Genomic DNA, 27564 nt, shown 5'->3' on the forward strand with positions numbered 1-27564 from the left:
TTTTATCCAGGGGTTCCCATCCTCTGGGATCTAATGCCAGATGATCTGAGGTGGGGCTGATGTAATAAGAATAGAAATAAAGTACATAATAAATGTAATGCATTTGAATCATCCTGAAACCATTCCCTACCCCCTGGTCCGTGGAAAATTTTTTTCCTTGCAACTGGTCCCTGGTGCCAAAAAGGTTGAGGACTGCTGACAATATCTATCTACTGGGATGTCGGAAACATGATGAATTAAGGCATCTCAGGCGCTTCAGAGAAGGTGATGGCACCCTACTCCGGTACTCTTGCCTGGAAAATCCCATGGATGGAGGAGCCTGGTGGGCTGCAGTCCATGGGTCACTAAGATTTGGACACAACTGAGCAACTTCACTTTCACTTTTCACTTTGATGCATTGGAGAAAGAAATGGCAACCCACTCCAGTGTTCTTGCCTGGAGAATCCCAGGGACGGGGGAGCCTGGTGGGCTGCCATCTATGGGGTCGCACAGAGTTGGACACGACTGAAGTGACTTAGCAGCAGCAGCAGCAGCAGGTGCTTAAAAGGGTGTCCAGTGCAGAATAAGTACTTTCCTTCTTCCTTCCAAGCAATGGGGATTGATACCCGCTAGTTCCAGGGAACCTGGCGGTGTACTGGGCATGGTTCCTGGCTCACGGAGCACAGTGTGGTCAGGGGGACAGATGAGTGACCCAGGCCCAGTAACTGCACGGTCAGCGTTGTGATGGGGATCTGGGAGTGTGGAGAGGGGACAGGGAGGTTTCCTAAGTCAGCCTAGAGGGTGCAGAGTGATGGGCATTTTGGCAATCCCAAACTCTGCACAGTGCCCTGAGGGGGGAGCCAGGGCTGCAGCAGAGGTTGGGGAGGGCAAGTGTCTGCACTGAGCCTCTGGGCATAGAGGCAGGAGCTGGGCAGAGGTGATGCATGGGGGAGCCTTTGGGATCAGGAGGACACTCCCGGCCGAGGGAAAAGCAGAAGGCCTGGAGGCTTGCCAGTGCTGGCTGGCTGTGTGGGAATAGCAAAGGGGAGATGACGCAGAAGAGGGGGTGAGATAGGTCATCAAGGGCCCTGCGTCCTCCTAACTGAGGAGCTGAGGGGGCAGGCGGCGTCTCATTGAGGAGCTGGGGTTGCTAACTTCTTCCTGAGCCCTCCACCCCGGGTCTCTGCAGGTTTTCTCTGGGTGCTTAGCAAAGCCAACACCGAGGCCAGGGCAGAAGAAAGACCCAGACTCGGACGTCTTTCCTGGAAGCCCATGTGGGTCTGCTTCCAAATGGGGGCCGGCTGATGCCTGGACTTACCCGTGGTCCCTGAGGAGGACTCACCCGAGAGGCCGGGGATGGGGGGACAAGAAGACGCATGTGACAGAGATCATGGGAGGTGGGGGTAGTTACTTGACCCATATTTCTGAACTTCTAACCCGAGCTTTCTTTGAAGCCAAGTGGAGGGGCTGGGAAAGGGAATCAGGTGTGCATGTGTATATGAATGTATATGCAGATGTGTGTATCAGTGTGTAGACATATGTACGTGAGTGTGTGTATGTCTGTGTGTGTTCATATGTACGTGTGTGTGCACGTGCCCACAGGCACACACTCGTGTACATGCATGTGTGCAGGGCAAGTGCTGCAGGACGCAGTGCTGGAGAGCAGAGCGAGCACTTGGCAGGTATCAGACAGGCGTGTCACAACTGAGGGAAGGCCGACTTTGAACTCAGCGTGGGCCGCCCGAGAATTGCTAGAGGGAGCTGGCTGTGAGCTGCAGAAGCCTGGGGCAGGGCTGCTGTGCTGGGGCTCACTCCCGCCAGCCTTGGGAGGCCAGGCACCGCCCCTCTCTGGAGGCACTGAGTCTGTCCTCCTGCAGAAGAAAAAGTGGGCCAAGGCAAGACATGGAACTGGATGGTATGGGGGTGTCTTCGCTTGTTTTCATAGGACTTGTGGATCTAAAAGGCTGTTTGTGGATTCTCTTTCCTCAAACGGCCGTCCTTTCTGGACCTGTCTGTCTGGGGTTCAGCCAGCCCCTGCATGCGGGTGGCCGGTGACGGAGCTCCCCGATTCCCTGTTCCCAGTCCTTGCGGTTGGACACCTCGGGCTGTGGGAGCCACGGTGATGACGTCATTGCTGTATTAGTCACTCCAGCAAAGACAATAGCAGCTACCTCCATTAATTGGGCTTTTCTCTGAGCCAAGTGGCTTACATATCTGTTTCCCGTTCTCTCCAAGCAGACCCTGAGACAGGACTTGGGAGGTGATCCCAGGGAGCAGGGAAGGAGGGGTGCCCGTCACTGAGGGTGGTGGGGGTTGGTTGATGAGCAGGTCTCGGGCAGCAGGGCTCTGTCCGCCAGGGCTCCCCAGAGAGCCATGCTAAAAGTCTCAGATGTGTCCCCTGGCTTGGCCCCTTCCTTGTTCTGGTTCCTGGGGATCTTCAATCCCTGACTCCTCAGACAGGGATGCTGGACGCTTGAAGTGGGAGGTGGGGAGTAGCCGACCACAACTACAGGGGAATGTGGAGGGGGCTCAGGGGACGTGGCGTGGGGCAGTTAATGCTCCCAACAACTTTCTGAGGTCTGGACCATCATCTTCCGTAGTCTGTATGAGGGGAAACTGAGGTACCGAGAAGAGAAAGGCCATGTCCAAGTTCATGTCACTGCAGAGGGCCAAGCCCAGGCTGGCACCTGGGGCTGACCCTTCAGCTCTTAACACTCCTCCCATCCTGCCTTCCAGGTTGGGTGGCCGCCCATGGCTAAGTTACCCTGTGTGTTTTCTGGTAGCTTCTAGCCCTGGCTCCAAGTTCATTCTTCCTGAGGCTGCATGCCTCCTCCCAGAGCCCTCCCTTGTGTTTCCTCGGCCTTTGAAGACCCTAGAGTGTCTGGTACCCGGCAGGCCCCTCTCCCCAGGCCCAAGCTCCTTGGCCCGGCTTGGCCTCTCTCCCAGGCCTGGCGTGTCTTGGTCATCACATTCTCCTTCATACAGGGTCTGGGGAGGGCAGCGGGGAGGCTGGCGGCCCCGTGACCCAGCCTCCGGGTGTCCCAGCCGCCAAGTGACCGGCCACGTATGTCTGTTGTCTGTTTACATCCAGGAGTTGCAGTGTGACGTGTCTGTGGAGGAAGACAGCCGGCAGGAGTGGACCTTCACCCTGTACGACTTTGACAACAATGGCAAGGTCACTCGAGAGGTGAGTGAACCCGCTGGGCCTCCCGCCAGGCCACACCCCTGGCGCAGGACCCTTCGTCGGGCACACACCCCTGTTGCCCCTTCCCCTTCTCCTCAGGTCAGGTGGGGAGGGCAGGAGTGAGGCCCCTGGGAGTTTCATGGAAACCGGTGAGAAGGAGGAGGCGACAGAGAGGAAGGACTGCCAGGCTGCTCTGGGGCGAGCACCATTCAGGCTGGGGAGGGGCAAGAGTCAGGCGCAGGGCCCCAGACCTCCCTAGAGGGGCACCCGGTCCCCAGCAGAGTCTGTCCGGCCTCCTCTTCTCTCTGGTCCTGGAGCTCCAAGATCGCCCCAGGCTACTTCCCACCCCGGCCAATCTGCCCAGGAGCTGGGGTGGGCTGGGCACCCAGAGGACCCCAGTGCTTCTCTCTACTAATTAAAAAATGAGCAGCCCAGCCCCCAGGGTGCTGCCAGCGGCTCTGTTACAAGCTTGTCCACCCCCACGCCACCCCCCACCTCACTGCAGGCCTGTGTCTCTCTCTGCCCTCAAACCTCTCCCACATGTCTTTCCTCCCTGGGCTCCTCTCACCTTCCTCTATACCTGGGTCTATGTACGGCGCATCTACGGCGGGCACCTCCTGTGCACTGGGTGTGCTTTGCGGAAACGGCATAGATGCAATTCCTAGCCATATAGCTCTCACAGTCCGCTGAGAGAAGCGGAGCCTGAACCGTCGTAGGGTCATCGTAAGCTGTGATTTGTTCAGTGACAGAAATAAACGGAGTGGTGTGACTAAGAAGGGCTTCCCAGGTGGCGCTAGTGGTAAAGAACCCACCTGCCAATGCAGGAGACTAAGAGACATGGGTTCGATCCCTGAGTCGGGAAGATCCCCTGGAGGAGGGCATGGCAACCCACTCCAGTATTCTTGCCTGGAGAATCCCATGGAAAGAGGAGCCTGGCGGGCTACAGTGCATAGGGTTGCAAAGAGTTGGATAAAACTGAAGTGACTTAGCACATGCACGTGAATGAGATGGGCTGGAGTGACCAGAGAAGCCTCCTGGAGGAGGTGACATGGGCACTGAGCCCTGCAGGTGCCAAACTTGGGGAGAGCCCCAGGCTGGGGAGAATGAGAGCACCAGGGTGTTTAAGGACCCAGAGGAGACTGGTGCAATGGCTGCTTATCTGGAAAGACAGGGCTGCAGCCAGGAGCCAGCACGACATGTCGTGTGGGGCCTCAGAGGCCGCAGCTGGCAACCTGACTTCTATTCAGGTGTTAAGGGAAGCCAGGGGAGGGCTTATTTAGGCTGGCGCATGATCTCGTCTGAGTTACTACTGATGATTGTTGCCTCTGTTTGCCTGGGCCTTGAGATCCTCCTTTCTGCCTCCTTGTTGCCTTTTCAGCCCAGTTTCTCTCTGACATCCGCTCCCTCCCCAGGAGGCCCAGGTGTGTGGCCTGTAACAGATCTGCAGAGACCCGAGAGGAGCATGGCTGGCTCCACGCCCGTCTCTCGCCCAGCACCAGAGGGCCTCAGGGTGCTCCCAGGGAGAATTGAAACTTTGCTATCTTATCTCCCTGTCCCGGTTCAGGGCTCAGTATTTTCTTCTCTGTAAATAGTGCAGGAGAAGCTGCCAGAGGAGAGACCCGGGTGAAAAAAGGCCACCTCTTCCTCAGGCTATGGTTTAGGGGATGTTAGAACAGATTGGAGGAAAAGCTGTGAGTGAATTTCAATCATTCAGGATTCTTTGGGTGTCAGTGACAGAATCCCAGTACAAACTACTGTAAGTTTAAAAAAAAAAAAAAAGGGAGAGAGAGAGGACCATTTTGGCTCATGTAACTGAAAATTCAGTCCACGGGCACTGACTTCAGGCATGGCTGGATCCAGAGGCTCAGTGTCTTCAGGACTAGCTGTTCTTCATGGTTCTTTCCTCTGTGTTCCTTCATTATCAACAGTCTCTCCCGTTGGCAAGATAATGACTGATAGTTTCAATCTATACCCCAGCCTGTCTGCAGCTCTCCCAAATTCAGAATGTCACGTGGAGCTCCACAGCTGAATGTGACCGGCTTTGATTGAGTGACATGACTGGTGCAGAATCATTTTGGCCATAAGCTTGTGATGCGTTTAATGGCTGATTCTGAGTACATGTGCTCATTCTGGAGTCAAGGGAAAGTTGACACACGAGTCACATGGAATGAAAAATGGAATGGATTTGGATCACAAAATAAAATCAAGGGTCTGTTATTTGGGGAAGGGAATGGATTCTGAGCAGGCAAAGCTCCCAGGGAGACCTGAGTATTTGGAAGCAGCAGAGACTCTTCCTGGTTTGGGACCCTGGGGACATGGGAGATGATTTAGGTGAGACTACCCCACACACACACACACCAAGTCCCCTCCAGCTATCACGCTGTTTGTGCGGGGTCATTGTGTTTTCAGATTGAGAAGCTCCTGTTCCTCCCTCTGCGCCCTACCCCACCACCCCACTCCCAGGTTGTTTGGGAATGGACTCATTATCTTCACAGGAGAATGCATCCCAGGCTTGAAGCCTGGGTAACAGAAATGCATGGAGGTGGCAATTCAAGGGAAGGCCAGACTGGGCTTCTCAGGGGTGTGGTGGCCTTTCACCTCTCCTAACACATGCAGTGGCCCCTGGTAGCCACCCTCTTCCTTTCTGGTTCAGAAGAGACTGAGGGAGTCTCAGGAGTTGACCATAAAAGGGTTTGCCCCCCACCTCGGAGGCCTTACGAAACCTTGCAGGCAGACACTGCTTTCTCATTCTTCATTCTGCTATTCTTCACCCCCTGCTCACATGAGGCATAGCAAGGATGTGAAGATTTCCAAGGAGGGTGCCCCAGCCCAGTTGCAGGGAGAGCCTTCACTGGTGTCTGTCTCCTGCCAAGCAGCAAGGAGGTTGGCTCCCAGTCCGGGGAGGACCCAGCCTGGTGTTTCCCCCGACTTATTTTTAGCTCTAAAGCCACTCCTCAAATCTGGCTATAAATACCCCTTCCCTCCACACTCTCTGGCCGTCAGCATGCTCGTTCCTGCGCTGGGACATTCAGACTCCCACCTCACTGCAACCAGTCTACAGCTGGCATCTGGGCCAGCTTCCCAACTCAGAAGAAAGTACCTGTTCATCCTTCAGGTGTTCATTTGTACAATAAATAGTCACAGGCATCTACTCCTCTGTGCTGGACTCTGTGTAATGAACAGGGCTGGTTTTCCAGCTGGGACTACCAAAGCACCCTTGTTCCTGCACCTTGAATCATCTGGGACCCTCGGGGATGGCATTCCAGGGCCCCAGGCCTGGTGTGTGATGCTTTAGGCAATTATGTTGATGGACCTCACTTTCCTCATCTGTAAAATAGAGATAATGATGCCACCTTCATGGGCTTCCTAAGGTGATGAGAGAGGGTGGGCAATTGTGGTGGTGCAGAGCAGCTTAAGGGAAAGAGAAGAAGAAAGAGGGGGTCCTCTGTGGGCCTTGCTAGAATTGCTGGGATGCCCAGTCAGCCAGCAAGTGAGAGGCTGGAGCCCAGGTCTCAAACTGGCAGCCCCCAGCAACCCCAATGTAGCCCCCAGGTGTTCCAGCCCAGCACAGGTAACAAAAGCAAAAATAGATGAATTGGACTACATCAAAATTAAATGCTTCTGTGCATCAAAGGACACAATCAGCAGAATGAAAGGCAACCTACAGAATAGGGGAAATATCCGCGAATCAAGTGTCTGAGAAGGAATTAATATCCAGGATATATAAAGACCTCCTACAACGCAACAACAAGCAGCTTGATTAAAAAATGGGCAGAGACTAACTAGACATTTCTCCAAACAAGATATACAAATAGCTGATAAGTGCATGAAAGGATATTCAACATCACTAATCATGAGGGAAATACAAGTCAAGACCACAATGAGATATTACCTCACAGTCAGAATGGCTGTTATCAAAAGGACAAAAAATAACAAGTGTTGGTGAGAATGTGGAGAAAAGGGAATCCCTGTGCACTGCTGGTGGGATTGTAAATTGGCTCAGCACTATGGAAAATAGTATGGAGTTTTCTCAAAAGAATTAAACATAGAATTACCATATAACCCAGAAATTCCACTTTTGGGTATATACCCCAAAGACATGAAAGCAGATTCTCTAAGAGATAATTGTACATATCCATGTTCATGGCAGCATTATTCACAATAGCCAAAAGGTGGGCACAAACTCCATTGTCCATTGATGCTGCTGCTAAGTCGCTTCAGTCGTGCCCGACTCTGTGTGGCCCCATAGACTGCAGCCTACCAGGCTCCTCTATCCATGGGATTCTCCAGGCAAGAGTACTGGAGCGGGGTGCCATTGCCTTCTCTGGTCCATTGATGAATGAATAATGAATGGGTAGGCAAAATGTGACATATCCATACAATAAAATATTATTCAGCCTTAAAAAGGAGGGAAATTCTGACCCAACATGGGTGAACCTCAAAGACATTATGCTAAGTGAGAGAAGCCAATCACAAAAAGACAAGTACTCCATGAGTCCACTTATATGAGGCATCTACAGTAGTCAGATTCATAGAGACAGAAATAAAATGGGGGCTGCCAGGGGCTAAGGGCAGAGGAAACCGAGGTGGAAAAAAAAAATTAGTTGCCGGTATCGAAGGTTCTGAAAATGTAACAGGAGATTCTGGATTTCTGGCTTCTCTGGGATGACTGTCAGCCAGCATTGTCACAAGTAGCTGAGTTGGGTGGCTGCCACCTCCCGTGGGTGGGGATGTACCCAGTTGGCCCCACCACCTCTGGTCATCGGTCCACCTACTGCAGAGCCATGGCAGTGCTTGGTGTCACCTCTGCCTAAAGGCTTATGGGTGAGGGGGCCACAGGGGGCTGAGTCCATCTGTATTCATGAAGAGTCTCTGGGCAGAAGAGTCTGTGAGCCTACCCTATAGAGGGCAAATACCTTTTCTAGAGGTTTCCAACATCATTTAAAGCATGAAGCCTCCCCTCAGACCAAGGACCTTAGGCAGATGTGGTGGGTGGGACCTACTGGGGGCACCTGGTCCCCCCTCCATCCCCCAACCCTAAGGATTGGAGAGCCCTGTTCTGATTGAGGGGGTAACTGAGGTCTAGAGAGAAGAGGAGTTTTGGTCAAGTTCTCACAAAAGAGTTTATCTTTAAGGACGCATCCACTTTTCTATTTTTCATTGAGAAAGTGCTCATCAGATCAGAAGCAGATGCTGCTGATGCTCACAGCCACAGTATCTGAGCCCCTCCTCTCAGTTTACCTGTTAAATAGTGCCCAGCAGAAGAGCTTTCTCTGTTGCCTGGGAGATGGCTTAGCACTGGCAGGACATCCTGGAAGTCCAGAGGATGTAGAATCCCTGGGGCAACTCTGCACCCTCGAGGCATGAGCTTTCTGAAGCAACTTCCATTCAGTGCCTCCGTGGGCCCAGGTGCCACTGAGCCCCGCTGCCCACCGTCCTTCCTGTGCATTCAGGTCATTCACCCGCCCTCTCCCTCACTCTTGCTTCTGGTCCTGGTGAGCCTCTGACATCCTAGATTTTGCCTGAGGCTGGGCTTTGGGGGAACTGGGGAGGTTTCCGCCTTTCAGGCTCCACCGCCCCTCTGAATCCTCTGTTTTAAATGCACGTGGTTTTCTGCTTCCCTCCCCATCCAGGACATCACCAGCCTGCTGCATACCATCTACGAGGTGGTCGATTCCTCCGTCAACCACTCCCCAACGTCGAGCAAGACGCTGCGGGTCAAGCTCACAGTGGCCCCCGATGGGAGCCAGAGCAAGAAGAGCATCGTCCTCAATCACCCCGGTGAGGGCTGGTAGGCCATGCTAGCCATGGGGTTGGTCCACTCCCAGCTCTCAGGGAGGCTCAGAGCCCACATCGGGGGAGTGCGGGGGGTGGGGGGTGGGGAGCCTAGGGCTTTTCCTGTGAGCTGCTCTGTGGACAAGTGGAGTTTGAGCAGGTCCTTGAAGGACCAGGGTTTGGATACGGAAGGAGTTCTAGAGATGGAAGGCCCTGGGTTAGCAAAGTGCTGGAGGTGGGCCTGGGCGTGGGGAGGGTGGTCGAGTGCGCCGAGCCTCGAAGGTGGCTACGGGGTCTGGGAGGAGGTGAGTCGGGGGAAGGAGTTAAGCCAGGCACGTAGCTGCAAGACCCCTCTATTTAGTCCTGGCTCGGAGAACCCTCCCCACAGAGCTGTCGTGAAGCTCCTGTGGGCCAGTTTTTAAGGACTGTGTGCTAGGCAGCCTGGGAAGGGCCGGGAGGTGGGTGGGCACAGGAGCGAGCTGCTCACCCATCTGTTTTTCGGATGGGACTCAGACCTGCAGAGTGCCAGACCCAGAGCCGAGACCAAGCCCGCTGAGGAGCTGCGAAGCTGGGAGAAGAAGCAGCGGGCCCTCCTCAGGTAAGGCGGTCCCAAGCATGGGTTGAGCACCAGCTGTGTACCAGCTTCTAAGGGATTTGAAGCAGGAGGCTGCAGTCTGCATCCTCCTGGGGCGGGAAGTCGGGGTGGGGGTGGGGGGGTGTGACTTAAGAGGACAGGTTCACAAATCAAGCTCAGTTTTCCAAAATACCTAAATGTAGGTCTGCGTTGCTTCATCCAAAATGCCGTGGGCCAGATTTGTTTTGGAATTTGGCGTTTGTTGAGTTTTAGAAAGGTGCTCCCACCGTATTTCTGTTTGAGGTCTGAGCAGCAACCCAGGATTTAGCACAGAAATATTTTTGCAGGGACATGTATATATATTCACGCTAAGTGAGATAAAGACTATAGCTACCTTCACATCTGTTTAGAGCAAGCTTGGCTGCCAAACGAGTTATGGAAAATCTTTGTTTTGGGGCGTTTTGGATTTCAGAAATGTGGATAAAGGATTCTAAGACTGCAATTAGCTTTCACCTGTTGTTTTTCTTTAACTGCAAGGAAGGAAGTAAAGGGAGGGAGGGATGAAAAGAGACTGAGTAAAGAAAAGTGTTGAGGTAAACAGTAATATAATGTAACAGTAACGTGGGAGGCATGAAGATGTATCAATATCTACTGTGTATGTGGAAAGGAAATGACTGGGATTTGAGAAATAGTAGCACAGGGGGAAGAGAGAAGGTGGGGTCCAAGCAGGGACACAGCATGGTGTGAGGAGAGGGCTAGGAATCAGGGGTGCCCAGGCTGGCTACAGATGTGGGAGGCTGTCCTAAGGGGAGCAGGGAGGAGGCAAGCTAGCATGGGCAGATCACAGAGACCCTTGAAGGGGAGGGCAGGGAGCCCAGAATCCTGCAGTGGGGAAAACGTCACGCCCACCACACACACACACACACACACACACACACCCCTTACACACACACACACACTGGGAAGGCCCATGCTGGATTTGGAGCAGGTGATGGAGTTTGCTGACCTCAACTCCAGTGGCTTGGGGGCCTCTGTTCTCCCCAACCCCTGGGGAGCCAGGCGGACATTGGGGACACACAGTTTGAAGCCTGGCTCTGGACCATCTTTTTGATCAGTTACTCTCTCCTTTGCTTTGGCCCAGGGAGGCTAGGCAGGGGAGGAAAAGGAGGGCCAGAGTACTAAAGTGGTCTCTCCCTACCCCGCTCCCAAGACCCAGACCAAAATTAACAGAGGGTCCAGAAATGCTTGTCTCGTGACTTCCCAGGAGCTTTGTGGGACCTCTCCCACTGTGAGGCCAGGGCCCACCCTCTCACTTGCCTTCCCCGAAAGGTTCCAGGGTGACAGCCATCTGGAGCAGTCCGGCTGCTACCACCATTGCGTGGATGAGAACACTGAGAGGAGAAACCACTACTTAGATCTCGCCGGGATAGAAAACTACACGTCCCAGTTTGGGCCTGGTAAGGGAGCGCCTTCACTTGAGTGGGTGGCCAGGGGAGGGCGTGGCCGGGCGGGCAGGTGCGGGTGAAGGTGTTCACTGGCTCCCTGGGCTGGGGGGAGGCGTAGCTTTTACTAGAGTGATTTGAGTCTTCTTTGAGGAGACGATCTTGAAAACTTTTGAGAGATTAAAGTAATACATGTACGAAGTTGAACAAAATCAAATATTATCCAAGGGTTTCTAATTCAGTGAAAACAGCAGTTCAGTGCTGCACTCTAACCCGCCCCGACCCAGTTCCCCTCTCTTCCAGTGAGGACCCCGGGCTTGGTTAAGCAAAACACCACTCTGTCTTTATAAGCCCTTGACATCTTGGCTCTTGCTATGATAAATGAAGACGCAGCCCACTTAATTTCACTCCCCTCGGCGCCCTTCTCCCCCTCCTCCTGTGTTTAATTCCTCTCTGGGTTACCTCTGTAAGTAAAGGAACATGCTCATAGATTTTCTTCGTGCCCCGGTGGCCTTAGACAGTTAACAGTGTCTCTGTCTCCTCTCTTTTCAAACTCTCAGAAGGAGAATTAATTATTTTTAAAGACCTAACAAAGAAACAGTTTTTTCCCCACTTAGCAGATGGCAAAGTTCCATTCGAGAAAACTCTCCTCCAAGACAGGGAGGAGCCAGCAGTGGGTGGGGAGTGGGAGCTCTGATAAGGAACAGCTGCCTCTCTCCCTATGGGAGAACTGGGGGTGCGGGTGATTTCTGGGGCATCCTGCGACACCAGCACACAGTAGGTGCTCACTAAACGTCTGTTGCGTTGACTCCTAGGCTCCCCGTCAGTGGCCCAGAAGTCAGAACTGCCCCCTCGCGCCTCCAACCCTACTCGATCTCGCTCCCACGAGCCGGAAGCCATCCACGTCCCACACCGCAAGCCCCAGGGCGCGGACCCTGGCTCCTTCCACTTTCTTGACGCCCCCTTCGCCAAGGCCTCGGAGGTCCAGCAGCGGCTCCGGGGCGGCACCCAGGACGGGAGCAAGCACTTTGTGAGGTCCCCCAAGGCCCAGGGCAAGAGCGTGGGTGTGGGCCACGTGGCCAGAGGGGCGCGAAGCAAGCCCCCCGGGGGACCCGCGGTCCCTGCGCTGGCCCCCTCGGCCCACCTGGCCGCCAGCCCTGCCCTCCTCCCCACCCTGGCGCCCCTCGGGCACCGGAAGCACAAGCACCGCGCCAAGGAGAGCCAGCAAGGGTGCCGGGGCCTGCAGGCGCCGCTGGCCGTGGGTGGCACCGTCGTGGGGCGGGACCACCTGAGGGAGCTGCCCGCCGTGGTGGTGTACGAGAGCCAGGCCGGCCAGGCGGTCCAGAGACACGAACATCACCACCACCACGAACACCACCACCATTACCATCACTTCTACCAGACATAGAGACGTAGAGCCCCGTCCCCTGCCCTGCCGCACCATATGAAGGACCCCCCCCAGCCCCCCAAGGCATTATTATTCTATTAATTATTGTTATTATGACGACTATTGTTTATTAATAATTATTGTTACTCCACTAATATTCAGCTAGCCTCCATGTAGAAGATATATGGAAACACAGAACTAAACTTTTATTTATATGTTGTGGGGACTGCATAACTTACCCAAGAAGTGACTGTGGGTTTGGAAGTGGCCTGCAGTGGCAGAGGCTCCCTGGGGCTCGGGAGCTGCCATTGTCCACGCTGGGCCATCCCACACCCTTCCCTTCCCCGACCCCCCACGCCCAGCCCCACCCCCGGAGCCCTCGGCCAGAGCCCTGCCCGACTCCAGAAGAACACCCTCACCTGGCTGGGCTTCCAGAGACCCTCGAAATCTCCGAGAAGATAAACAGCTGCTACCTCTTAGTATGATTCGGATTTTATTTTGCCCTTAACTGATTGTAATGTGCTACAAGGGATTTCAGCGGACTGCGCGACCTTCCCGGCTGTTGTGTTTTGATGTCCCAACCTAGAAACCTTAGCTGTCCTTTCTGGAGTTAACCTTTCACACCTTTCCAGTGGGATCATGCCCCCTGCCCCAAACCAGCCCCATCGTTCCTGCCTTGCGCAACGTGAAAATACATTTCTCCTTTTTCTCTCCTCCTCCTCCTCTCTTCTTTAGAAAGATACACACACATATTTAAAGACTGCCCCTGAAACCAGCCTTCTCACTTTGGAAACCTCTGGAGAGGGAACTAACCACATAAACAAGTGTGGTTTTCCAAGATCAGGCAATTGTGTGTTGTCGGTTGTGAATGTGGAAACCTCATGTCCTGCCATTGGCAAATATATACATACCTACGCGATTCTCTAACAGAGCTTCCTGTATCTGTAGATAGATGCCATCTGTCCATTTCTATGTATCTTTCTATAAATATACACTCTCAGGTACCTTTTCTGGTGTGCAGAAATTGGTGCTTTGCTTCTCAAGACACATCCAAAGTCCAGAAGTGACTCTGTGTCTGCCTCCCTGTGGGGCTGCTGTTCATTAAATGCCCCTTGCCTCTCATCAGGGGGTCCTTTCTCAAGGTTGAGGATCTGATAGGTTTTGGAGAGGACTGTGGGATTATGGAGGTGTGGAGGGAAATGGGAACAGTGGCCAGAGTTGGGACCCTGGAGCAGTGTCCTCTGTAGAAAAGAATTTTGACTGAGACCTGGGGAGGCCAGGAAAAGGACCCGTGTCAACTAGTCAGGGACCCTGTGAAAACCGGTGACACACACATCCTAATTGGATAATGGAGTGAGCTTAATCTGAAGGAGGGCATGGCAACCCACTCCAGTATTCTTGTCTGGAGAATCCCATGGACAGAGGAGCCTGGCAGGCTATAGTCTATAGGGTCGCAAACAGTCAGACACGAATGAAGCGACTGAGCATGAGTACGTGAGCTTAACAAAGGGAATATCTACATAGTGTGGGCAAGCCTCTTAAAAGAGTAAAAGAGCATACGCTGGCACTCTGGGTGCCACTCCTACCCCTGGAGTGGAGGGTGTGGGGGTGGGGGGGTCATCGTCGGCAGACAGAGGGGTGGGGGCACCCGAAGGAGCCATGGCCTTTTCTGGAAGGATGCAGCCAGCCTGTGGGGACCCTCCAGGGAAACGACTTCTGGACCTTTCTCTCTTGTCCTCCTGTGTCCTGCTGAGGCCTCCTCGGCTGAAGCCACCAGGAACCAGAGAGCAAGGGAGTTACTGATGGGGGTCACACGGGCATTCTTTCAGGAAAGAGGAGAGTGGAGGGTGAATCTGGGAGCACACAGGAAGAAAAAGTGGCTCCAGCTGCCTGCCTTTCTGCTACTTGGTCTCCCAGCAGGGACCCCCTTTTCCAGAGCCTCTGGTGTTGGTTTACTGGGGTTGGTAAGGAGTAATTTTTGAAGATAGTGTGCAGAGTTGTTGTCACCAGATTAATTTTATTACTTACTGGCATACCTGGAACTGGACTAGTATAGTTAATCCTTGTGACAACCAGTGAGTTTTGAGGCGGCCAGGAGAAGCTCAGGGAGTACAACAGGCTCAGAGAGGTTGAGTAACTCTCTTGAGAACACACAGCAAGTGGCAGAGGTGGGATTCTAGTCTTTCTCAGGACCCCTTAACCAGTGGATCTGGGCTTCTCATGTTTGGGGCTGTGGGCTGCTCTCAGGCAGGAACCAACTGAAACTGATAGGAATGTAACCAAACCAGGGAAGGTAGGGAGGGAGCTGGCTTTGAGATGACAGGCTATGAATGCAGCTGCGACTCCCTGGTTCTTCTTGCTCCGTTTCTGGAGGTATACTTCCACTGACATGCTTTGCCATGGTGCGGGTGCTGTTGGCACCCACGATGCAAAAGGATTTTCCACTAGGACAAGCCCAGGGAAGGACTCTGATTGGCTGGGTTTGGAGCCAGTACCCATCCCTGGACCAGTCACTGTGGCCCCCCGGAGTCATATGTCTAACCTGTGGAGGGGGTGGGGTCTGTGCCAGAAGAAGGAAGAAGAGGGATACTGAGCAGACAGTGGATCACGCCCCAGGCCCAGAACTGCTGCAGCCATGGGAATGAGCCAGGCACTGGGTCCAGCAGGGAGCCTCTCTGTGGTCTGGTGGCTTTAGAGTGTTTCCTCAGCCTCTGAGAGGAGGTCCATGCCGTCTCCCCCAGCCCCACACCTGTCAGGGTTCTATTATTTCTTGGTACCTGGAATTTACCTAACTTAAAAAACAAAAAAGAGCTGTAACGTGCACATGTAGAATATTCAAACAGTACACAACAGTGCACACGAAGAAGCACACAGCCCTCTGACTTCCCTGATCCCAGCTTCCTGGTGCCTTTTGAGTGTGCCGTGGTGGTGTGAGCACAGATGTTGGTTCCTAGCTGCCTGGGTTCAAATCCTGACTCCCTCCCTCTGTAGTTATGTGTGTTTCTCAAGCCTCAGCTTCCCATTTATGAAGGGGAATCATAAGAGACCTACCCCACAGATTTGTTGTGAGAATTCATCGATTTTAAAACAGCTCCTGGCCCACAGGAACACTATGAGAGTGTCACTGACAGTTTTTATAAAAATAAATACACTTAAATGAGATATCTCCCCATTTAAATTCTGTTATTTTTTTAAGACTGTTTTTTCAGAGCCGTTTTAGATTTACAACAGAATTGAGAGGCAGGTTCTGAGACTTCCTATATACACTTTCTCTGCTTCGTGTATCGCCTTCCCTATTGTCAACATCACTCAACAGATGGTACTTTTTTTTTTTTCTTTTTTTTGCCACAGATGAACATATCTTGACGCATCATAATCCACACTTTATGTTGGGGCTCACTCTTGGTGTTGTGCATTCACTGGGTTTGAACACATGTATAATGATGTGTGAGCTTCCCAGGTGGCGCTAGTGGTAAAGAACTTGCCTGCCAATGCCAGAGACTAAGAGATGCATGTTCGATCCCCGGGTCGGGAAGATCCCCTGGAAGAGTCCGTGGCAACCATTCCAGTTTCCTGCCTAGAGAATCCCATGGACAGAGGAGCCTGATGGGCTACAGTCCAAAGGGTCGCAGAGTCGGACACTACTGAAGTGACTTGGCACGCACACACACACGTAATGATGTGTTTCCATCACTATAATATTGTACGGAGTATTTTCACTACCCTTAACATGCTCCATGCCCTGTTTATTCATCCCTCCCCTACCCCCCCATCTTACTATTTTAAAAAATACTTCTAACAAACTTTGAAACAGAAAACTGTGTAACAGTAACCGTGAGGCTCACTACCCAGATTTTACAAATGCTGACATTTTGCAATATTTATTTCAGATCTATTTTCAAGAAAGAAAACACTGCAGTTACCACTTAATCCTCTTCCCACCACACCCTTTTATTTTTACCCAAGGAGTAGCATAGTATTCATACTTAGGCCCTTTTCCTCTCTGACCTAATGTATTTGGAGAGCTCCCTGTGTCCATCACAGAGCTCTGCCCGCTCCTCTCCGACAGCTGCTCAAGCCGTCTCTTGCTCTGAGGCACTGTCATCCCCGCCGAGGCTTGCCCGGCTTGTCTGGTGCCCACCAGCTGGACCCCTGGCACCTGGAGTGCCAATGCTGATCTGCTGAGTTCAAGAGCCTGCGATTCGATGTTGATCGATTGTGAATGAGCTCTAAAAGAAGTGGTACCCAGTCATTGGCAGCTAAAGGAAGAAGAGAAAGGGAGGAAAGAGAGGGAAGGCGAGAAGAGAAGGAAGGAATGGAAGGATGAAAGCGTGGTCAACCATGCTTCTTGGTGGGGTTGTGAGCATTTTCCTGCAGGCTAGTGGGGGTGAGTTTTGTCCTGCAGGCAAATCTGCAGGAACTGCTCTAGCTCCCCAGATCCTGAGCTTTGAGGGCCAGACCTTCCCTGGGGTCTACAGACCCATATACGCAAAACTCCAGGTGCTCGGTCGCTAGGATGCCCGGTTCTGCTGATCTGTCCCTGACACCAGGGATGTCTGGCTTAGGCAGCCAACTAAGCTGAGGCTCTAGTTACCCAGGAAGCACGAGGGGTCGGGGAGGGGGTGGGCGGGGGGTGGAGGGGCCCGTGCACTTCACACTCAGCAGTGCCAATTACAGTTTCTGGCAAAGGAAACAGCCAGGAGCAGTTGCTTTGACTCTCCCCCACCCCCACTCCCATCCCACCTTTTCCTCAGCGTTCAGATGTCAAATCATTACAGGGCCAGAGGGAAGGCAACCTTGGAGGTCGCAGGAGGGGGGGAAGGCTGCCTGCACTAATAACCGGCTTCTGTGAGGCCTGTCAGCGCTCTTGGGAATGAAAGGGGACCCCTGAGCTGTGCTCCGTGCCAGCGGGCTGTGGAACCCCACCCCCCACCGCCCTCCCCTCCTCTCGGAAGACGGGAATTCACCAGCACATACTAGGGACTGCAGGCCCCAAGGACCCCAAGGCAGCCTTGCCCCTTGCCTTTGTCCAGTCCAGCCCCAGTACCCACCCTCCCAGCTCCTGCCTTTGCTCCCCCAGGCATGGGACAAGCCCCAGTATCACCCCTTCTCCCCACGTGTACATGGCTGTGTTTTGCAGAACCAATACAGGTGGTTCAGACAAACGCTTTATTGACTCCTAAGAGCTGTGTATTAGCTTCCCAGTAGGCTCAGACAGTAAAGAATCTGCTTGCAGTGCAGGAGACCCAGGTTTGATCTCTGGGTCAGGAAGATCTCCTGGAGAAGGGAATGGCAACCCACTCCAGTATTCTTGCCTGGAGAATTCCATGGACAGAGGATCCTGGCAGGCTACAGTCCTTGGGGTCACAAAGAGTCGGACACGACTGAGCGACTAACACACACAAGCAAGTATTCCATCATTGCATTATATTATTTCAAAAGCTGCGTATTGACTCTCGAATGCTGTATAAGGGCACCCTTCTCCAACCACTGAAGCTTTATCACTTCTTACCGTCATGTCCCTTGTTTGGGGTTCTGATCTTATTCTTGGCCCTGTCACCTTCTTGCAAAGCAGCAGACCTTTGAACCTGACCCCTGTCCTGTGGGGCTCATGCCCTTGAATGATTCTGATTAATGTATGTCCCTGCCAAGGGTTTTGTGCACCCCTACCTTGCTTTAGTGTGAGAAGAGGGAATGGGTGTGAGGTCCATCTCCTTGTAGCAGAAGGAGACCTCAGAGGTGGAGGAAATGGTAGAGGCCTGCCTAGACTCCCCATCTCCCCCCTGACTGCCCCAGAGCTTTCCTCTCCCTTCCATTTTCTCTCCATAAAGTAGGAGCATTGTGGTGCGTCCAGTTCACGTGCCTGGTGGAGACAAGAGGGTCTCTACCTCGACGGAGACCCTCCAGACTTGACTTTGGCCTAGACCAGCCTGTGGGGGAGGGGGCTGGGAACAGGCAGGGATGGAATGCTCACAACAGGAAATTCTCATCCTATGAGTCCTTCAGAATCACCTGGGGAGATTTTGAAATTCTGGTGCCTGGGCCCCACCTCTGATGGTGTAGATTCCTTGGCCTGGGTACCAAGGTGTTCTGAGTTCTTGGGCAGATAGGCTAAGAATCCAGATGACCTCCTTTGAGAGCCGTACCTAACTTCGGGGGCCATAAGAATCTCCCAGGGAGCGTGTTAATGCAGAGACTCAGGCCCACCCCCCGAGACTGTGATTCTGTGGGCCTGGGGCTGGGTGCAGGGATTGGTGCTTTTAACAAGCACCCACCTCAGGACAAGACGTGGCAGCTGGGCCCGCAGACTAGTGTGAGGAGCCCAGGGCCTTGGCACAAGCAGGGTGGAACTCCGGTGGCTCAGCCTTAAGGAGTGTGTGCCCTGAGGTGTAAGGGAGACAGAAAGAGCGCCCCACACTCCTGCCCCACCCAGAACCTCCAGAAAGCCTCATGATGTTGGAGCATGTGGCCATGACCATGCCAGAGGACACAAATGGAGAATTTAATATCTCTCCCGTAGGTGTGAGTTGAGCTCCTTTCCTATCTGCTTTGCCATTCAGGCCTTCAATAACCTACCACCCTCCCCCTCATAAAACTTCAGGCACCAAAGAACCAGATTTGGCGGAAGTCAAGGCATGTGCTCCGACTAGGGTGTATCCACAGTAACCCCAGGTGTGGGGATCCCGTGTTCCCCTTCCTCCCTTGGCTCTTTAGGGAGATGCCTGTTGGCCCTTCCCAGTCTTCCTGCTGTGCTTTGAGGCCCTGGCTCCCTGGAGAGGCACTTGTGCAGGTGGTCAAAGCCAGCCTTGGGGAGGCAGAGGCTCCATGTGACCATCTACTGTGCTGCTTTGCCATGCTGCAGACCGGGGCTTGGTTCCCAAGCATACAGGTGCCCTATCGTACCTCTACCAGGCCTACTTTGGCTTGCTGGGTGGAGTTGAGGAGGTGACTGGGTTTAGTAGCCAGACCACAGAACGCAGGCTTGGGGTCTCAGCTCAGATGGGCAGGACAGCCCAGGGTGGAGGGTATGAATATTGGAGTCAGGCAGACCGGAATTGAGTCCTGGTCCTGCTACTTCCCAGCTGTGCCACCTTGGACAAGGGCGCAGCCTCTCTGTGCCTCAGTTTCCTTCTCTGTGAAAGGGAGAGTGTTTGTCGCTTAGTCATGCCCAACTCTGCAAACCCATGGGCTGTATAGCCCACCAGGCTCTTCTGTTGATGGGATTTTCCAGGAAAGAATACTGGAGTGAATAGCCATTCCCTCCTCCAGGGGATCTTCCTGACCCGGAGATTGAACCCAGGTCTCCAGCATTGCAGGCAGATTCCTTACTGACTGAACCACTAGGGAAGCCCTTCGTTCTCTGCAACACGGGGCTAATCAGAGTACCCAGCTCACTGGGCTGTGGTGAGTATCAGATTAAACGATCTGATGGGCCTGAAGCATTCAGCTCACAGTTGGGCACAGAGCAGGCCCTTGGGAAATGGCAGCTACTGTTCTGGGAATCTGACCCCATAGGGCTTGTGGGGAAGGAGGTGCAGTCCTGACTGCTGACAGCCCCACTCCCACCCCAGCTGCAGAGCCCCTGGTCAGTGGTGGCAGCGTGCCACCTCCTACCTGCCTAGTTAATTTTCCCTTCTACCTTCAGTGAATTCACTCCATTCCCTCCAGATCCAACCTGCAGTATGAACTTGGGCAAGCCCAGCCCACTGTGGGCCAGCAATCCCAAATGTGCATGAGATTGCCCATATGGCTCTGATAAACTGGGCCTGGGGGTAGCAGCTCTGCCCTCCCAAAAAGATGGGGCAGTGGTTGGGACTGGCAGCCTGAAAGTCATGCCCAGCAACTTCTTGCCCCTGGTGAGGAGTGAGGGAGCCCCAAGAACAGTCCTTGGCTGCCCTGCATCTGGGTCTCTCCTTATCCCTCCAGGATCTGGTCTAGCCTCCTGGGACCAGGCTCTGCACCCTAGGATTACAAGGAGGCTAAATGGCCATATCAGTCAATTATGGAGCGCTCATTGTATGTTCAACCTGCGTTTGCTGACGTCCTTAGAATAGCCTTGTGTGGAAGCCAAGGAGGAGACCAAGTTACATTTCAGCCAAGTGACTTGGCAGGGTCACAGGTAGTGTGTGGCAGGATTAAACATAGTGTGACACCTGTGCATGGGGACAAGCTGTTTGTTATTCAACCCTCCCTTGCCAGGAGCCTGTGGGCATGAACAAAAATTAGCAAAGACCAGTCCTCCCATTCCTCTGCCCTCAGCCCAGCCAATTCCAGGGAAATGTGAGTGAAGGGAAGGTCTGGGAGGTGGGGCTGCTGGCCTAGCCCGAGCTCTCCACTGCAGCAGGGTGGTACCCATGCTCTCCGGGTGCCCTTCCATCCCTTCATTCATAGCACTGATCACATTTGTAATTGCATCTGAGCCTCGTTATTTGCGCCATTTTACTCTCAGTAAAGTCATTGCAAACACTGATTTAGCCAATACTGAACCACTGATCTTGGAGAAATATCGGGTTAGGTTCCTGCGAGCCTCTGATCACATTTCCATCAACTCTGTTTTGTATGTGTTTCTGTTTAAAGACACCAGGTTTATTCTACCATGTTGATTTGTTACCACTGAACTCAGGGCCCAGAGCCACCATAACCTGTGCCTGAATGAAGCTTGTCTAGCACATGTATTTTCAAGATTTTTTTGATGTGGATTTTTTTAAAGCCTCGATTGAATTTGTGACACCACTGCTTCTATTGTTTACATTTTGGTTTTTTGGCTGCAAGGCATGTGAGATCTTAGCTCCCCGACTAGAGATGGAACCCGCACCTCCTGTACTGGAAGGTGAAGTCTTAACCACTGGCCTACCTGGAAAGTCCGTAGCACACATGTTTTCTCCATAAGGCACATCGCAACCTTCTTGCTCATTGGACCACTAGTCAGCCCTTCAGCCATCGCTAACACAAAGCACAAAAATGTAGAAAGTGCAGTGCTGAGCAGGCCATGGAAAGAACATGTTTATAACATGAGAGCTGAAACGGAAAGGCCGTGTTGCCTTGTTTGATGTCAGCTGACAACGTGCACATCTAATGGCTCATTTTTCAGATTTTTCACTGCTCTGCGCAAGAGCACGGATGACCATGAAAGCGCCATGGGTATTGATTTTGAGGTTCTGAATAAATTTTAGTGAGCAGGCGAATTCAGGAAGAATCTGTGAATAATCAGGATCGACTGTAGAAGCTTGTTTGTGCCTCTGATTATTTGGTTAACATCTGTTTCCACTAAAGCACTATCTTGTTCACCAAAGATTATTTTGTAATCCCAAAGGCCCAGCAAAGATAGGTGCTTGTTAAATATCCGCCGAGCGCCTGAACCATAGCACGTTCCTGGCCTGCCCACCCGGCCCCAGGCCAGACCTCGCAGGCCTGCTCTTGGCACTCAACACATCTCTGTAGTTTGGATTCATAAAGACAACCAGGCGGGGGACACCCATTCACAGGGTCCTGCTCAGGCTCCTTGACATGCTGATTCTGCCTCCAGGAAGGGGTAGCAGCCTCTGGACAGACTGAAACCCAGGGATGTGCAGGGGATGTTCTGGGTGCTGGGGAGCAGAGAGGCAGCACCACTGGCAGCTTGGCCTATGGGCTCCCAGCACAGACCAGGGGCAGGAGTCCTGGGTGACTCTGAGTGGGTCAGTCCCCTGGCCAGATCCTCTTCTGATAGGGCAGGTGCTTGGCCATCTTAACAGAGGTCACCCGGTTCCATTTCCTCTGGCTCTGTTCTCAAAAAGCAGCATCTGATTGTGATTTGTTCAGAAATTCCTAGCCAGAATACCAGAATATTCTAATGTGGTCCACGTGACCTCTCTCCCCTTCCTCTTCCCTCTCTCCTTCTTTCATGGTGGAGAAAGAATCTATCATTTGAGGACCTCGCTGGGTCTCGCTGTGCAGTTTAGTTACTGCAAGTCAGTCTCTGGGGTCAGACCACCCCCTGGTGACAGGGAGCTCCCAAAATCGAAACTGGTCCCAGCAAAGGGTGACCCAAACCTGGTTCTCACTGCTCAGAGAGGTCCTTCTCAGGTCCAGCTGGCTTTTCCCTGGACCACACCTGTCTCAAGTTCATCTCCAGTTTCCTTGATCCATTTAATACTCTCAAATATTCACTGGTCAACCGCTATATGTCAGGAACCACGCTCAGCAGGAAATAAATCAGGCCTCCCTGCCTCCCTTCAGAGAGCTTTCAGTCTGGTAAGGAGAAAGCTGTCACACCAAACAATCACATTGTTATTAACTGTGATAACTTCTGGGGAGGCAGGTGAGGGAATAACAGAGGGGATCTGATTGCGAATGGGGCTTGGAGAGGAAGACCTCTGCAGGAAGCCACATTAGGTGGGGACCTCAAGGAGGAGGAGGAATGAGCCGGGTGAAAGCTAGATGAAATAGCTCGAGCAAAGGGCCTGAGGTGAGGGAGAGGGCAGGCCATTGGAGCTGTGTGAGAAGCTGAGCACAGACAGCAAACAGGAGGGGACTGCAGAATGTGACCATCTGTCCACTTGGTGGAGAAGGAACCAGAAACAGTAGCCTAGAGAGGAAGCGCTTGTCAGAGGAGACAAGGGCCTGTTGGATGCACGTGGCTTATGACATTATCACTCATGAAAGTGCTAGGGATCCATTTCTTTGTCTACACCCGGGCTCAGCAACACCTTCCCTGATGCGGAACAACATCTTAAATGTGAGAAGGAACAGAAGTAAAGTTGGAAAGAACAAGAGGGCAAAGACAGAGAGAGACAGAGGTCTCACTTTCCTCTTTCTGGTAATTGCTGAATTGGCGCTCATGAAGGCAGAAAAGGAATGGCTGACTTATGTCCCTCTGCCAGGAGAGGGGAAAGAAGGGAGGCATGATATTGACTTAAACGTGGGGGATTTAAAAGGCCCCTATGTTCCCACTTTGTGCTTTGCTGCTAACAGACAGCCTGGGACCTTTGAAGTCAGTCTGGCCCAGTGGGGAGCGGGCTTCTGTGGAGACTAGATGCTAACAGGGGCGGGGGAAGGGGACCAGGGGGCGGCCGAAACTCTATTAGGCATGCTCTAGCAAAAAGAAAGGCAAATCCAATGATAATGTACATCTGTTTCAGGGAATTTATAAGCTTTGAACATTTTTTATGGGCAGATAAGTGGGTCCTTTTCTTACCATAACTTAGAACTTCAAAGCTGGGTGTGTGGATAATGCAAATTGCTGAAATATGAGATTTTCCCTACAAAGAGGTTTCCAAAAAAGACGAGGAAGAGAAAAAAAGAGACAGAGAGAGAGAGAACGAAGGCTAATTGATGCCACAGTCTTTTATGTATATGGCAAAAACGGGACAAAAATTGATTTTTATGAACTAAGAAATTGATGGGAGAGATAGGGAGAGGGGGAGGAGGCCACAAGGCAGGTACGGGGGGCAGGTACGGGGGCTGAGATGGGATCAGGCCAGTTGGCCTAGGCTCTGGGTCAGACTTGGGGACACGACCCCTCCCTCTAGGAGCCCTCATTCTTAAGGGGGAAGATAAGACAAATAGACACAAGGGCACTTCGGAGCCATCCAAGGCAGTGTCAGCCCAGGGCCTGCCTGATCCATCCAAAGTCCAAGGGGGCTCAGGACATAGTAGAGACTGGAGGCCTGAAAATCAGGGAAGGCTTCCTGGAAGAGAGTGGCTCAGTAGGGCCCTAAACCTAACCCTTCTGGGGGCAGGCGGAGTGAGATTCTAGATGGCAAAACAGCTGCATCAGGATATCCCTGAATGATGCTTCTGCTGCTCAGCCCCCACCACACTCAGCCCTCGGCGCCTTTCTTGTCTCCCTCGCCTCCACCCCCAGCAGCTAGCCTGTGGGCTCTTTGAAGGCAAGGGCAAAACAATAAATGCTTGTTGAGTGAACGCAATCAGTGAATGAGTGGCATTCAGAGCCAACAGCTCCCTCGTTTCAGTATTTCACATATATGGTGGAAGATTCAGACTGGAAGGGAAGAAGGGGATGTGCTTTGGTCCTTATAGTTGACCCCAATATCCTTTCTGTCTCTTGGTGATTAGTCTAAGCCAGTCTTTTTTTTTATTATTTTTTTAAATACGCTTTGGTTTTAATATGGACAACATAACCAAAAAATTTTTGAGCTTGTAACGTTGTTCTTTAAGCATTATACCTTTGGGCTCTTCTTCTTTTCTTGCTTCATCTTCTTTTCTTCTCCCTCTACTATCCCATCCCCATTCCTCCTCTTCCTCTTCCCCCTCCTCCATCTTTTCAAGAAGTTCACAGAAGTAGGAGGTCTTCTCTATTAACTGTATTGGTCTCAGCCAGTCTTGGTAAAGCCATTATCCCCTTTGCCAGTGATTGGTTCAGGATAGGTCACATGACCCTATTCTGGCCAATAAGACTTGAAGGGAAATCTGTTGAGGGGCTGTAAGATGTCTGGGTGGTAGCCATCTTGCCACCAGCTTGAGGATCACAGAGCAGACATGGGGGAGAACCTGGGCCCTAGAGGAGGAAGTCACTGAACTACCACTTGTGGGGTACCCAGTGGCTACTTATCATCTGTACTCTGGTTGTTTGACTTTTCTCAGGAGAAGATCTTGAGATGAAGATTTGAGGGCAAGCTGTTTATTTTGAGGCAATCTGGAAAGTGCTGGAGGGGTGTGAGGAGGGAGACAGGGAAGGGGAGATAACTAGAGCTTGATTCTGCTGGGAACCCAAGTTGAATGCCCCTCAGAGTTACTCACCCACAGAGCCAGGAAGCCTGGGCATTTATCACCCATTCCTTCAGTCACTAGTCGAGGGCTGCTCCCACCACAGGCAGGACAAGCTCCAGTGGCCAGGCAGAGCTTTCCATAATGTGTCACAAGCGCTAGGAGTTGGGAAGTGCAGGCACAGAAGTGCTTCATCCAGGATGAATGCGCTGGATGAAGTGTGTGTGCCAGGGCCACACACTGGCATCGTCCGTTCCTTGGGGTTTCTGTTGCTGACAGCATCTTAATCTATGCCAGGTGATCATGAAGAACCTCAGAGGAAAAGGTGACAGGTCTGAACGTTTTCCTAGGAATCCATGAACAACTCTTCAAGGACAACTGTTTGGGCAGTGTCGTGATGACCATGATAATTTTAAAGAGTTGGAGGGGAGGTTGGCCCGGGTCTTCTCCAGGAAGCTGGGCATCCACCTTTACCTGACATCCAGCCAGCATCTTAGGGGACTTCAGCACTCATATGGATCTGATCTCTAAATTTTGTAAACCAACCACCTCCCAGAAACAACCTCCTTTTCCTCTTGGCTTCAGCCACCCACTCCTGATCCTACTTTGGCCCCAGAAGCGCCCCACCCTGGAAGCCACGAGGACTGTTACCTCCCTCTGTCCTCACTCCTGTCCTCCTGACAGTCCCTTGTGGTTCTCCCCAATGCATTAGGTCCCTTTCACTCTCTCATCTTCACTTCCTGCTTTTTCTACTGTAGTAGGTGATCTGGATTTCTACCATTCTCAGCTCCATCACTTCTGTCCTTCTGTCCCATCCACCTGACAAATGCCAACTTTGGAAAAGTAAAGTACTAGGAGGAAGGGCTTTGGGATCGACAATGATCATTATCCCCATTAAGTTGCCACTTTTTTGGTCCCAAAATCCAATGGGAATTTCAGTAGCTACATCTCTTGACTTCTTGGCTATATTTCATGATGGTGACTATATCCTTCCTTTCAGACCACCATTGGATTCTGTGCATAGGCTGCTAGTTACTCCCCTGTATCGATTCACCTTTTCTTCTTGGTAACAGAATCTCTGGTTTTTGAGTTCAAAAATAAAGACTACAGTTCTCAGACTATTTTGCAACTAAGTTTTGTGACTGAACTGTAGTGAGTATTATGTGCTATGTGACAGTTCCTGGAAATCCACCTTAAGAGGTTGCTTACTTATTCCTCTTCTCCCTTTTATTCTCCATCCCTTCTTCCATTCTGCTACCTGGAAAGCAGATGTGATGGCTGGTGTTCTAGTCACCATTTTGGACTATGAGGACAAGAGCAACACCTCAGAGATGGCGCAGTGACTGGCAGAAGCCTGTGTCCCTGAGGGTTTAGAGAAATAGGGCTTCTATTTCAGAACTGGACACCAACATTTAGACTATTAGGTGAGGAAGAAATCATCTTCTCACTTGTTTAAACCACTCTCCCTTGTAGCCCAATTAAATCCTAAGTGAAATTGCTTTCCTGACATCAAGCCCTGTTGGATTTTCTCCAGCCTCTCTGAGCTGCTTTTAAGCAGTCAGCTTTGCCTAATCCTCCTTTAAAAATCGCAGCATTGAAACTGGGTACATGGGACCTCTCTGTACTATCTTTACAGAATCTGTAAGTATTTCAAAATAAAAAGTTTTAAAAATAGTGGCATTGCTTCAGTCTCAGTTTTGGCTTCCCTGTCTTCTCCATGGACTCACTTTCTGGGACCTCACCCACTTTCATGGCCTTGATGACCACCTCAAGGCTGTTGATAAGGAGTTTCAACTACATGCCCCCAAAGGAGGCATGTCATCCCACCTCAAAACTTGTTCTAAGCTCAGTAAATGGCAAGATAATCCACCAGGTAACCCAAGCCAGAAGTCTGGGTGTCCTCCCATACTTCCTCTCCCTCTCCCCTAGTCCAGTCACTTAAAACTTTTGGTTCTGCATCCTCCAGAGATTCTCCCCAACTCCTCCATCCCAGCTGCCATGGCACTGGGGACTGGGCCCACCAGGAGCCTGTCAGCTGTCCCCAGCCTGATCACCTCCTCTTCCAGTCTTGCTCCCTCTGTCAGCCCTCACAGTGCAGACAGAAAGCGCTTTTTCAAGCACCAATCTGACTGTGACACTTCCCTACTGCAAACCCAACCTGCTGCCCTCAGGACAAGGCCAGCAGACCAGGCCGTCTGTGAGCTATTCCTGCCTGCTTCCTGCTTTGCTCCATCCTGCTGCACTGAACTTCTGGTGGTCCTTGAACAAGAGAGACCTCTGCTTCCCCTAGAAGATGCTGCTGCTCCTCCCTGCAAAGCCTATTCTTGCCATTGGTCTTAGCCTGGGTTCCCAAGGCAGAGCCTGAGACAAGGACATAAGAACAGATCACATCTGGGTAGAGTGATGCCGGGAAGAGGATCAGGGGAGCAGCAGAGTGAGATAGAAGATGACAAGATGACTTTAGGATGTGTCCCCAAGGTTGCCCCTGGAGGCGGTGGACCTCTGGGAGGACGAA

General features: G+C 52.1%; 1 protein-coding gene across 2 annotated transcripts in view; it reads left to right on the top strand.

Annotated features, from left to right (window-relative positions):
• NKD1 (NKD inhibitor of Wnt signaling pathway 1) overlaps positions 1-15503 on the top strand; it is a 94082-nt gene extending 78579 nt beyond the window's left edge. For both annotated transcript variants that reach the window (XM_086349486.1, XM_086349487.1), the window contains 5 exons: positions 3071-3166; positions 8797-8944; positions 9452-9536; positions 10842-10969; positions 11770-15503. In XM_086349486.1, the coding sequence (XP_086205612.1) occupies positions 3071-3166; positions 8797-8944; positions 9452-9536; positions 10842-10969; positions 11770-12362 (1050 nt within the window). In that variant the 3' untranslated portion in view covers positions 12363-15503. The remainder of the gene's footprint in view (positions 1-3070; positions 3167-8796; positions 8945-9451; positions 9537-10841; positions 10970-11769) is intronic.
• Positions 15504-27564: the final 12061 nt, after the last annotated feature.

The sequence above is a fragment of the Bos grunniens genome, chromosome 18 (genome assembly GCF_055505025.1).
Source record: "Bos grunniens cultivar Pamir isolate PY7600 chromosome 18, Bosgru_T2T1.0, whole genome shotgun sequence".
NCBI lineage: Eukaryota > Metazoa > Chordata > Mammalia > Artiodactyla > Bovidae > Bos > Bos grunniens.